Here is a 13685-nt window from a genome sequence, read left to right as displayed (position 1 = left end):
TATTTGGCTGCACCAGGTCTTAGTTGCGGCATATAGGATCTAGTTCCCTGACCAGGGATTGAACCACAGGCCCCCTACGTTAGGAATGTGTAAGTCTCAGCCACTGGACATCGGGGAAGTCCCTGGATGATTATTTTTACATACCAATTTCATCAGGTCATTTTTTTAAATTAGGAAAATCTAATTATTCTCAGTTTTATTTTTGACTTTGTATTTCCTGTGTAATTTGATACTTAATTTAAAAAAATTTTTAATTTCTCACTGTGATCTGGTCACTGGTAGTTGCTGGGGGTATCAGTGAACTCAGTGGGATTGAGGCTAAAATTCAAGAAGAAGAAAAGGGCACAAAAAGAAGGGAATGACAGCCATTTTAAAAAAAATGAAGCCTTGCTATTCGTGACGATGTGGATGGGCCTTTAGGGCATCATGCTAAGTGAAATAAATCAGAGAAAGGCAAAAATTGTGTGATCTCACTTACATATGGAATCTAAAAAACAAAACAGAACAGTGAAAACCAACTCATAGATACAGAAAACAAATAGGTGATTTCCAGAGGAAAGGAAGGTGGGAGGGGCAATATAGATAAAGGGGATTAAGAGGGGCAAACCTCCAGTTATAAAATAAATAAGCCATGGAGGCTTAATGCAGCATAAGGAGTGTGGTCAACAATATTGTAATAATTTTGTATGGGGACAGATGGTTATTAGGCTAGCGTGGTGATCATTCATGATGTATACAAATGTTATACAAATGTCAAATCACTATGTAGTACACTTGAAGCTGACATAATATTGTACATCAACTATATTTCAGTTAGAAAAAAAGAGGAAGGAGTGAAAGAAAGGATATGATTAGTCTAAACTTGAGACCAGAGAAGGCTTTGCAAAGTGGCTAATACTTGAACTGATTCTTGAAGAATGAGAAACAATTCATTAGGTAGTTGGAAAGGGCGTGTAATATGTGCAAAGAGAAGCACAGAGACTTGAGACATCTTTGTGTATTGGGATTTCCAATAGTTTGGAATGGCTGGACAGTGTTAGGAGTTATGTGTCAGGTGATGTTGTAACAGGTTGATAGGAGCTAGGCGAATAGGAAATTGGAATTCTGTCTTGTTGATGACAGCCATCAGAGAATTTCTAAATATTTGTTCACTCTTAGGGTATTTATTGCAGAGAAGGCAATGGCACCCCACTCCAGTACTCTGGCCTGGAAAATCCCATGGACGGAGGAGCCTGGTGGGCTGCAGACCATGGGGTCGCTAAGAACTGGACATGACTGAGCGACTTCACTTTCACTTTTCACTTTCATGCATTGGAGAAGGAAATGGCAACCCACTCCAGTGTTCTTGCCTGGAGAATCCCAGGGACGGGGAAGCCTGGTGGGCTGCCGTCTATGGGGTCGCACAGAGTCGGACATGACCGAAGTGACTTAGCAGCAGCAGCAGCGTATTTATTGAGCACCAACTATGACAAGTGCTAGGCTTAAACAGCAGTGAACAAGACACATATGGACCCTTCTTTTGTGACCCTTACAATCTAGAGGTGGAGTTATAGCCAAATTCTACCCATCTTTCAAGGCCTAACCCTTCTGACAAGGTTTGTTCAACTATCCCAGCCTTATGGATTTTTCCCTCTATGGTATTTATGGCCAGTACCACCCAGTTTCAAATCAAGTTTACTCTATATTGAATAATGATTATGTGTCTTCTCTTCCTAGTACTTCTTCCATCTTCTTTTTAGGGGAGCACAGGGCTTAACTTTGCTGTAGGATCTAGCCCGATTCTAAGCATGAGAAATAATTCAGTAGACACTGATTAGAATTGTAGGATGAAGAAGGGAAGTTGGAAAGGGGTGCGAGGCAGGAGGAGGATGGAAAGTCAGAGGGGGTGACAGCTGGAGACAAGCTGGGAAGTATGGAGGTCAGGGAGAAGAGGATTTTAAAAATTTTTTTTTGAGGAAATGAGGTGGTGTAGGCTGGCACTTCCCTATGGTTGTGTGCCTCGCTGGTCTTCACGGCTTATGATGGGCACCCTCCATCCAGCTATCAAGGATCCTATGAGGTTTCCACTCGGTTGGCATTTTTACTTAGGTAACTCTGCATTTGGCTCTGAAAGTGCCATTTGTCTGTTCATTTGTAAGTACTAACCTAGTGATTTTATAATTCGGTCATTCTTTTTTATTCCCCCAGGATTCTTTCATAAAGAAGAACTCATCAACCAGGGTTATGTGAGAACCCTAAAATTTAGTCTGTGTAGGAAAGGCAAGATATATTCTTAATTTTTTTCTTTAATTGCTAATATTTTGAACTTAAATTTTTTTTGAAACATAAATCTCTAGAAAAGTTGCTAGTACAAAGAACTTTTTTTCTCTGAAACCATTTAAAATAAGTCGTTGACACACACACACACAAAAAAAAAAGTCGTTGAATTGATGCCCCATCACTTCTGCACATTTTAGGGTGGTTTTCCTACAAAGGCATTTTCCTGTTCAATCACAATACAGCCACCAATATTAGGAAATTAACATTGATTAAATACTAATATCTAATTACTGCTGTTCAAGATTGGCCAGTTGTGCCCAAAGCATCCTTTATAGCAACATGATCCAGTTTAGAACCTAGTGTTAGATTTAGTTGTCGTACCTCTTTAGTGTCTTTCAATACAGGTCCATCACAAGAATTGTGCTGTTATTCTCATTGCATTCTACCAGGTGGCACACGATTTCAGTTGGTCTCATTACTGGTGACCCTAACTTTGGTTACTTGATTAAGATGGTATTTGTCAGTCTTCTTCATTAGAGTTACCCATTTTCTCTTTACATTTTTTGTTTTTGAAACAGCTTTATTGAGATATAATTGATATACAGTACACCTGACATACTTAAAATGTCAGTTTCTAAAGTTTGGACGTGTATTTACACCTGTGAAACCATCATCAAAATTGAGCTAATGAACATATACTTTGTTCCCCAAAACTTCCTTGTGCTTTTTGGGAATCCCATCCTCTTACACCCTTCCTGATCTCTCCTTCAGCCTCTCAGGCCACCACTGATCTGCTTTCTGTTCTACATATTAGTTTGCATTTCCTTGAATTTTATAGAAGTGGTTTCATATAGTCTCACACTTTTTGTGTGTGTGTGTGTGTTTAGCCGGGCTTCTTTGACTCAGCAGAATTATTTTGATTCATCCATATTGTCACTTATAGCAATAGTTCATTCTTTTTAATTGCTAAGTAGTGTACCATTATATGGAAATACCATAATTTGTTCTCTCGTCTGTTGATAAAAATTTGATTGCTTCCAGTTTTTGGTTATTACTCTTTATAATTAATTGCTGTTGTATGGTGATGTACTTAGATACCATATAAGTCTCCTATTCCTCAGTAAACTTTGAATTTATGCATTTATATATTGACATTAGTGTGCACTCACAGATTCCAAATTCATTCAATGGATTACAATTTGGCGGTCAAAATATCCCACATTTGGCCAGTTGAAGCTTGTTCAAATTGGCTTCTATGCCCTTTCAACATATCTTTGAGAGCTTCTTTGTTTTCTGACATAAGAAGATGCATTAGCCTTTTTGTATTACTTTGCTCTGGCCCTGGAATCAGTAATTTCTCCAAGGAGCTCTGGTTCCTTTTAAAGTCTTTTAGCAGCCATAGCTGGAAAGTATGTGTATGTGTATATGTAAGTATACATGTACATCTGTGTCTATTTCTGTATTTATCTATGTATTAAAAAGCATGAACTGCATCATCTCCAATTCCAGTCCAATACCACAGAATTTATTTTAGTCTTCTCTCTTCCAGGTTTCTAACTCCTTTCTTTGACAGTGAAAAGCCGGGCGCTCCCGTTAACCTCAGTATAAGTGTTTGTGCAGTCTTCCTGTACAGCCAGTCTCCCAGCCGTGTCTCTATGTTCAGCCTGCTCCCTTGGCCCTGACCTTGGGGAGCCCACAGCTTAATCCTTGACCTGGCTCTTTTGAATGTTGGTTGAGTCCCTGGCCCGTTTTAGCACACGAGTTGAGACCCCAGCCCCCACAAACACTACTCTAGCCTCTGACTGATCCGAACAACCCCTCAGGGTGACCTGTGGACTTTGCAAACATGCTGGCTGAGCCTTTGGTCAAGTCACCAGGCCTGCTCTTGGAAACGCATAACGCATGTTTCAGACTTAGGCAAGCACCCAGCTGAGGCCCTTTTTTGAGACCTTTCTTAGCAAACACATTGGTTGAATCCCTGTCAAGTCCCTAACCCTGACCAAAGAGCTCCAATTAAAATTTAACTGTACAAAGTGTTTATATTGATATTTGTATCTTTTTCCTAAATTGAAAATCTTGTTCATAACAATGTTAACATAATTATTTGCTTTACATATAAAATATTTCAATGTGAAAAGGACAGTCTTTTCAGCAAATGTGCTGGGACAGCTGGGTAACCATATGCAAAACAATGAAATTGGACCCTTATCTTACACTATATAGAAAAGTTAAATAAAAATGGATGAGAGTCCTAGTGTAAGAGCTAAAACTCTAAGACTCTTAGGAGAAAATATAGGGGTAAATCTTTGTGACTTCAGATTTGGCAGTAGATTCTTAGCTATGACACCAAAAGCATGAGCAACATCAACAAAAAAATAGGAAAGTTGGACCTCATAACAAGGTTATGAACCTGTAACAAGGTCTGTTCAGAAAATTTTAAAAACTTTTGTGTTTCAAAGGACACTATCAAGAAAGTGAAAAGACAGGCCATAGAGTGGGAGAAAATATTTGCAAATCATATATCTGATAAGGAACTTGTATCTAGAATATATAAAGAACTCTGACAACTCAGTAGTATAAAAGACAAATGACCCAATTAAAAAATGTGCAAAGGATATAAATAGATATTTATCTAGAGAAGACATTCTAATGACCAATAAGTACATGAAAAAACATTTGGTATCAGTCATCAGGATGATGAGAATCAAAACTACAATAAGATATCAATTTACACCCACATGGATGGCTGTAATTAAAAAAACCTGAGATAATCATATTGTTGAGGATGTGGAAAAGTTGAAACACTGCTGGTGGAAATATAACATGGTGTAACCATTTTGGAATACAGTTTGGCAGTTTCTTAAACAGTTAAGTATAGAATCACCATATAATCCAGCAGTTCCTAGATGTATATACCCAAGAGAAATGAAAACATAGGTCCACCCAGAACTTTGTATATGAATGTTTATAACAGCATTATTCATAATAGCTCAAAGATAGACATGTCCATCAACTGATACATGGGTAAACAAAATACTGTCTATTCATACAGTGATTTCTATTATACTATTTTTTAGTCATAAACAAATGAAGTGTGATACATACTTCAGCACAAGTGAACCTTGAAAACATCATATTAAATTATAGAGACCAGATATGGAAGACCACATGATAAATAATTTCCTTTATATGAAATGTGCAGGATTGGTAAAGTTAGAATCAGAAAGTAGATTAGTGGTTTTAGGGCTATAGGAGGGATGAGGGGAAGAGAGTGATAGCTAAAGGGTTCAGAATTTATTTTTGAGGTGATAAAAATGTTTCAGAATTACTATGGTGGTGGTTGCACATTTCTTGGAATATACGAAAAGCCATTGAATCGCACACTTCAGATTGGTGGACTGTATGTGTATGAATCGTCTCAGTAAAACTGTTGAAAAATTTCACCTTACATATACAGCATAGTGACTATAACGAATAATTCTGTATTGTATATTTGAGAGTTGCTGAGAGAGTGGATCTTAAAAGTTCTCATCACCAGAAAAAAAAATTGTAACTATATGTGGTGATGGATGTTAACTAGGCCTACTGTGGTGATCATTTTGCAGTATATATGTGTATTGAATCATTATGTTGTACACCTGAAACTAATGGCATGTTATATGTCAATTATATTTCACAGAAAAGGTAAAAAAAGATTTAACCCAGGAATTTCTTAAAATGTTCAAAACGAAAATGAAGTCAGTTGTACAACTTTACTAAAAAAAATGTTAAAGGCATACTGTTGTCTTGAGTAGGATGAACAGTTGTGAAATTACAATTAGTGCAGTTACAAGCATTTTGAAGAGAGAACCTGCAAATTGATTCTGGAAGAAAAAGTGTGTAAGAATAGTCAAGACAGTTTTTAAAGAGAAAGAGAATGATGGGGACTTTCAGGTATAAAAGTTAATTAAAAACTAGGGTAATTTCAGCAGTATGATACTAGCAAAGAAATGATGTGATTTAAAAAATTTAACCTTGCATTGTGTCAATATCTTTGATTTCATATGTGTGTCCTTCTTTTCTTAAACTGAAAATCTTGTGCCAACCAATATAAATGTAATGACTTGCTTTGTTGCATGTATAAAAAGTTTCAGAGCAACGTCAGCATACCAACTAACAGTAAGACTACTGAATAAGGCTCAAGATGTCTTTGCAACTCTCTTTGTCCCTTCAGTATATTACATTAGGGATGTATACTGTGCTCTAAGTCATTTGCAATTACTCTTTCTCTTGTCACCAACTTGTTATATATAGAGTTTTAGTTTTTCCATTTGTTTCCAGTTTTTAGGGATTGCTTTTTTATTTCTGATTTATTTTTGGATATGTAAAATAATTACATGATTCCAGAGTCAAAACTCTGTAACAAGGTCTGTTCAGAGAAGTTTCCCGTCTGTCTCTGTTTCCTTCTGCCCTATTCTCCCTGCACCTCCACCTGCCTCTTTTTAGAAGAGTTTGTTTATTTATTTAGTTGGCTCTGCTGGGTTTTCGTTGCTGTGCTGGCTTTTTCTTGTTCGTCGCTGGCACGTGGAGCCTGCGCTCTGGTTTTGGCGTGCAGACCTCTCACTGTGCTGGCTTCTCTTGCTGTGGAGTCAGGCTCTGGGGCACGCGGGCTTCAGTAGCTGTGGGCATGCGGGCTCAGGGGTTGCAGCTGCTGGGCCTCAGAGCACAGGCTCAGTAGGTGTGGAGCAAGGGCTTAGTTGCTCCACAGCATGTGGGATCGTCCTGGATCAGAGATCGAACCTGCATCTCCTGCATAAACAGGTGGATTCTTTACCATTGAGCCCCCAGGAGAGCCCAGATCCAGGTTTTCTTGAGTTTGGTTTGCGTGGAGGAATCTCCTGAAGGATTTTCACAGTGAGAAGTTCGTGTTTGGATGCCTGTCTGCCTTTTAAAGTAGCAAGACATGTACATCTTGATTTAGTTTCTTTGAGTTAAGAATCTCTTTAAAGGACTGGCAGTATATAAAAAACAGTTTTTTCCAGACTCATTTTATTTTCACTTCATGATAAGATGAAGGGTGTCTGTTTCTCACCTATAGGTTTCTGTCAGATTACTTGGTGAGAAAACATATAGATTACATTTTGCAACATCACCTCTACACCTTGGTCGTTCCTGTGCCGGCTCCCTCTTCCCTTCTTCCCAACAAGTTTGGATTCAGATTTTGGCTTTGCCACTTCTCAGCTGAAGTGACTAGTCAGTAAGCTGACTAAGCTCAGTTTTCTCATGAGTTAAATGAGGTTGATGTCAGCCCTAAAGACATCATTGTGTGAATTAGCACAACATGTAAATATCTAGTGTCGAGCAGAGTAGGTGTCAGTCGATATCACTTGAATAGTAGAAAACGGATTCTCAGTTTTTGGACATTGTAAGTGTATCTTCTATCATCCACCATCCTTCCATTCATATGAATTGCTTTGTGAGATGCTGATCCTGTTACTGGAGACATTGTGAGGGACAGTTTGTCAGGGACATTGTAGAGGGATGGACGAGGTGACCTGTTAGACACCCCCTTGGTGTATGTCAGTAGCCCCTTTATTATATATGTATTTTATTTTGAAAGTCACCTTTTTAGAGGTACCATGTTATTAGGCTGCTATTCTCCCATCTTTTCATCTGAGGTGTTCGGAAAAATACAATATGACTCCTAAGCCAATATCTACTCATTTTCTGCTTGATATTCATTGTCTCAGATATATCCAGATATACATGTTTCTCCTTTTAAGGGAGAAATTCTACATTCTTTATGTGGAAAACTGTATATTGATCTCCCCTTCATTAGATTTTCGTGTTGTTTAACTCTTTGAAGATTGACTTGGTATGTTGTATCATCACCTCGTATTGCTGTATTTTGGGCAGCATGATTAAGACAAACACTCTAAATAAGAAAGAGCAGGGTCATGAATGATATCTCTTAGGATTGTGGAGTAAAGGAGATAATGTATGTAATGTCCTTAGCTTCTAGCTTGGAACATATAAGTGCTCAGACAGTGCTTGCTATGAACTGTTACTGTATGTGTTCCTCATTTTCCAGACTTGAAATTCTTTTAAGAGTAGGAACTATGTAATATATGTATTTCACATATTATGGCCTAAATGTTTTGCTTACTAATATATTTTTATTCTCATACTTTTAAAAAATATATATATATATATTATTGAAGTATAGTTGACTTAAAATGTTTCAAGTTCCCAGCAAGGGGATTTCATTTTACAAATACACATAAATCATTTTTGAAATTATTTTCTGTCACAGGTTATTACAAGATATTGACTACTTTTCAATGTCTCATCTTTTGTCTAACAGTGATGAAGCTAGAGGATCTGTTTGTAGATGATTCAGGTCGATGTTTGGCTGTTCAATTCCATCTGGAATGTGCATATATATTTTTATATTATTATGAATATAAAAAAGCAAAAGATCAATTCAGTATTGCTAAAGACATCTGCAGATTACAAATTGATTTGACAGGTAAGATTTTTAACCTTTTGTGGATAATTGATTTATAATAAAACTAGTATATACATTGATGGTTTGGCTGTATTTTATGGTGGTATTTGATTATCTGTGTCCTCTTGGTTGCTTTACAAAAACATGTTTTTAAGATTTTATTTAAATAGTTAATAGTTTTAGAACAAAATTGAAACTGTATTTTCTTTATTCCTGCAAATGCTCACTTATTTTCTAATCTGGTTAGACATATTGGTACTATACGATAGCTAGACAGTACACAAATGAACTTCGCCCATGTAGTTGTGACTGTGGGCTTCCCAAGACCCCTCCAGATTCTCAAGTTTAGTTTGGCTTCTTACATTGCCCTTTTCTGTAAATACCCACCTGTAGCTTCTATCTTGCCTTTCTTGTATTCCTTAAGAACAGTTTTTTAACTGTTTTGTTTAGATGCTTCTTCACTGTATTAGAATACTGCCTGGCATATAGTAGGCACTCAATAAACACTTGTTGGATGAACAAATAAATTACAGAATTTTCCCTAAAATCTGTGTTTCTTCTGAGTACCAAACAAGAAACATTGTTTTCTTTTAATGTATCTCCTTGTCCCTAGCCTAAAAATACTGACATTCTATATTGAAAACATTCATGAAAGTTAAACATCAGCAGTTGGTCACACAGTTTACACCTGTTGAACCTGGGCTATGTGAATGTTGAAATGATTGAACCTCTTTGTCTTCTCTAGGTTGGGTCTAGATGATCTTCGAGGCCCATTTTTAGTCCCTAAACGCTATGCTCATTGAGGTAGTCCTGTCAGTAAAATCTTTAAGATGTATTATGAGGGAAATATAACTTAGTGGCCTAGTCTGGGATATTAGCCACCTTTTATTACATTGTATGTATGAGGAAAATTATTAAATATCCAACTTATAACTTTGGGAACAATGGCCATGTGTAAGTTGTAGTCTTATATTTGAGATATAATTATATGTAACATGGATTTCTGGTGAATCAGATGATAAAAAATCTGCCTGTGGTGCTAGAGACCCTGGTTTGATTCCTGGGTTGGAAAGATCCCTGGAATGGATCTAGAGAATGGCTACCCACTCCCGTATTCTTGCCTAGAGAATTCCGTGGACAGAGGAACCTGGCGGGCTACAGTCTCTGGGGTTGTGAAGAGTCAGACACAACTGAGCAACTAACACTTTCAATATAAGTTGTAAAGTTAGTTTTAGAAATTATGTTTTGATCCTAGTAGACTTTTTGGGGAGGATCATTTATAAAACTAGTGTCATGGTACTCAGCATAGTCAGCTTTAACTGTTGATGTATTTACTAGTTAGTTCTTCATATTTTTTTTTTCAAGTTAAGATTGAAAAGCTTAAAAATACAAATGTGCTCACAAATATAAAATGAGAATCAGATTATAATTTTTTTCCATTCAGCGCTTGCCTTACTATAAAATAGTAAGCTGTGCTAGACTATCTCAATAGCTATTTTTAGCATAACATGTTTCAGTGGTTGTTGTACAACATAGAGCCAGACTCATCACAGGATGAAATCCAGACTTCTTAGACTGGTCTTTGTAATCAAGGGTCTTTGTAATCTGACTCTCACCAGAGAATAGATGTCAGAGCTTGTGCTTCTCTTAAAGCTGTTCTGCAGCTAGCTATTTCAGATACAAAGTAAAAACAATATTTGGCCTTATATGGAGCCAGATAATGTAATAGAAAGACTGGGATTTAGAATCTGCAGACCCTGGCTTTAAGCTCTGGCTCTGATACTAAAAACCGTGTAATCTTGAGCAAGCGAGACTACACTTCAGAACTTAACACTTTTTCTTCTGTTGTATGGAGAGGAGAGTATTTCTTCTCCCTGTGACGTTGAATGCATTCTTTTTTGAGGAGGGATGTAGTTTAATGCAAAGGTAAGTATGGGGAATTTCTAGTGGCAGAAATTTGAGTTCTGGGCCTATAGCTTCCTGGCTTTATAATTTTATAAGTCACTTTAAAGTCATCATGGGGCTTCAGGTTTCTCTTATTTGAAATGGGGAAAATACCTCATAAGCTCTAAAGCACTCTGAAAGTACTACTGTTTATGATTGTATGGTATTCTGATTGGCAAGTTACTAAGTATAATTTAATATATGTATTTTCAGGTGCTTTAGGAAAAAGGACACGGTTCCAGGAAAATTATGTCGCACAACTTATTCTAGATGTACGAAGGGAAGGAACTGTCTTTTCAAATTGTGAATTCACTCCAGCACCCACTCCTCAGGAATATTTAACCAAGGTGAGTAGGATCATAAGCTGTTTAAATTAGCATCCAAGTCTAATAGTTTCCATAGGGAAGTTTCATAGAAACACCGGATGGAGTGGGAAGAGGCTTTTTTGGACCTTTCTTGAGCTTTTACAAGGTGGCTGGATGTTAAAAAGAATCTAAAACAGAACCCATTTTAAAGCTGTTTCTATACTCAGAGATAAATTGTTGTTTTTCTTCTAGACTTAGGTAAGTGTGAATTAATAATGTAGTTACTTATATATTACTGCCCTGAAAAAAAATCAAAAAGGCAGACTGAGTAGAAACTAATTTTTCCAGTGGCTGCCCTATTTTTTGCCTTAAGTATTTGCCTTAAGTATTGATATTTGCCTTCTCAAGTATTTGATATTCTCAAGTATTAAGAGCCTTGATATTTCTTAGGCTTCTTCTAAATATATAAACAGATGATCAGAATTCCTTTTTACAAGTTTTCTGATCTGTCTTCAGCTACTCTGTTATTATTGGGCTGGTTTCTGCCATAGTATGTGTTTCTGACTTGGGTAATACATTCTCGTGTAGTTTAAATTTATAGTTTTTGGTCAGTTTATCCACTCAATAGGCTTTCCATCTGCTTCTGTGAAGGCCATTAGCATTTATATTTTCTTATCCCAGAGACCCCAGACCAACATTTCTGCTTGTAATTTGGTTGATGTTACTGTCCTTGAAGCCTGTGTTTTGCCACTTTTCATTCGAGAGCCTGTAAACAAATTTGCTTGGTGCATTGAGCACTAAAATTCTAACTGTACTGAAGAGAATGCCAAGAGTAGGGGCTAGGGAGATGGGAAAGAAGAGTGGCAGCGATAAGGTGTCCTGAGGAATGTCTTTGATGAGATCTTACATACTTCCTGGGCTTGCTCCAAGTTCTCTGTTTTTGTGATATTTTGGGGGCTTGTGAGCAGGGACAGCTATGGATTCTAAGAGAAGAAGGAAGGGAAGAAGGGAAAGATGGAGAAACTCAGGGATGAGACCACATGGAGGGACAGCCTGTCTCTCCGGCAGTAGGAGAACCATGGCCGAAGGAGTGTCTGTGCCACTGTGTGGTCAGGGAGCTGTGGTATCCGCTTCCATCCTGTCTTTCCTCCTTGTATATACCAGACCCTCCTCCTGCAGCTTTTTTTTTTTTTTTTTTTTTTAGCATACTGGCTTTTATTCATTTATTTTTGAAGATTTATTTTTGGCTGCTCTGGGTCTTACTTGTGTATGGGCTTTCTCTAGTTGTGTCAAGTGGGGACTGCTCTTCGTTGGCAGTGCACAGGCTTTAGGCGTGTGGACTCAGTAGTTGTGCCCATGGGCTTAATTGCACCTCAGCATGTGGGATCTTCCTGGACCTGGGATCGAACCTGTGTCCCCTGCGTTGACAGGCAGATTCCTAACCGCTGGACCACCAGGGAAGCCCCTCCTTCAACTTCTTGATGTAACCCAAGTCCCTCCCTCAGTCTTAGTTTAGCTACCATAGACCTGGTGTTTAGGCCAAAGCACAGCATCAGTGAAAAGAGACTTAGTTCTGCAATCCAGGAATTTAATTCAGTAATCCATCATTGTTTATTTATGTGCGCATGTATATTTGTATGTATGTATTTATGTGGAGTTGTATGGAAAATTATCTCCTATGATTATAAATAGAATATCATGACTGTTATGAGAAATGCATAAAAATAATGTATAATTTAATATGAAATTTATTTAATCTTTCATATTTGAATAAAATACATTCAGATAATCTTGTGATCTTCATGAATTACCACTTAAAGGTGGAAGATATAAATTATGTGATGTAGGTGTGGATTAGGTCGAAATAGCTTTATACTTGTGGGTGGAGGATAGACTTGTTTGTTTGATTAGTTATAGATCTTAATTCCTTTTGTCAAAGGTACTGTTAGATTATAAAATACACCAATTCTGCTTAATAACCAAACTTTTCAGGAAAAAAGGAACACTATGATACCACTTATAATGATTATAAAATATATCATGATTAGAAATGTTACAGTGTGAAGATGTATATCTTAATAATTGAGGAAATACAATAATTTTATTGTCAGTGAGGAGCATAGTGTTTCCCTTTGGGCCTTCCTAGATTTTTAATCTGTTATTAATGGGGAATTTACATAACCTGTAGCTACTGGACTTCAGGCTTTGCTAAGCCAGCAGTTAGGAGGAACCCCAGTGTGCAAATCACAGGCACAGACTCTGTTCTTTCTTGTTAAATCATCAGTGTGCAGTGTGAGGAGGGAGGATAAGTTAAAATTGTACATTGAACAGGAAACACAAACACGTGATCAGCATCATTGGTAAAAAGTATACATTAAATGCTGAACAGACTGGAGATGTACTGTGTGCTAGTTTTTTTCTTTTATTTTACATTAAGCACAATACAGCAGTTTATTAAGGTGCTTAGAACGAATACAAAGGGAAATAAAGACCACAGAATTGTATGTTCCCCATCAGTGTCTCATGTGTAAGGCGGTGTAGATAAAAACATGAGGATGCTGTTTATAGGTCAAACTAAATATCCCAGATGGTGCTCACTCACTGCTTCAAGACAACACCCTTTCGTACAGATCTCAAAGGTGTCAAAATTAAGGAGTCAATTTTTGCATGTGATTTTTAGCATAAAAGAT

The 13685-nt window shown here is 37.3% G+C and overlaps 1 protein-coding gene across 1 annotated transcript in view; it reads left to right on the top strand.

The window, feature by feature from the left end:
• TTC27 (tetratricopeptide repeat domain 27) overlaps positions 1-13685 on the top strand; it is a 162266-nt gene that overhangs the window by 23497 nt on the left and 125084 nt on the right. Inside the window, exons 6-7 of the mRNA XM_043918283.1 lie at positions 8603-8767; positions 10904-11037. Coding sequence (XP_043774218.1) covers positions 8603-8767; positions 10904-11037 — 299 coding nt within the window. The remainder of the gene's footprint in view (positions 1-8602; positions 8768-10903; positions 11038-13685) is intronic.

Source organism: Cervus elaphus, chromosome 11, assembly GCF_910594005.1.
Source record: "Cervus elaphus chromosome 11, mCerEla1.1, whole genome shotgun sequence".
Classification (NCBI taxonomy): domain Eukaryota; kingdom Metazoa; phylum Chordata; class Mammalia; order Artiodactyla; family Cervidae; genus Cervus; species Cervus elaphus.
Note: the sequence above shows the minus strand (reverse complement) of the source record. Positions and strands in the feature narration are given on the sequence as shown.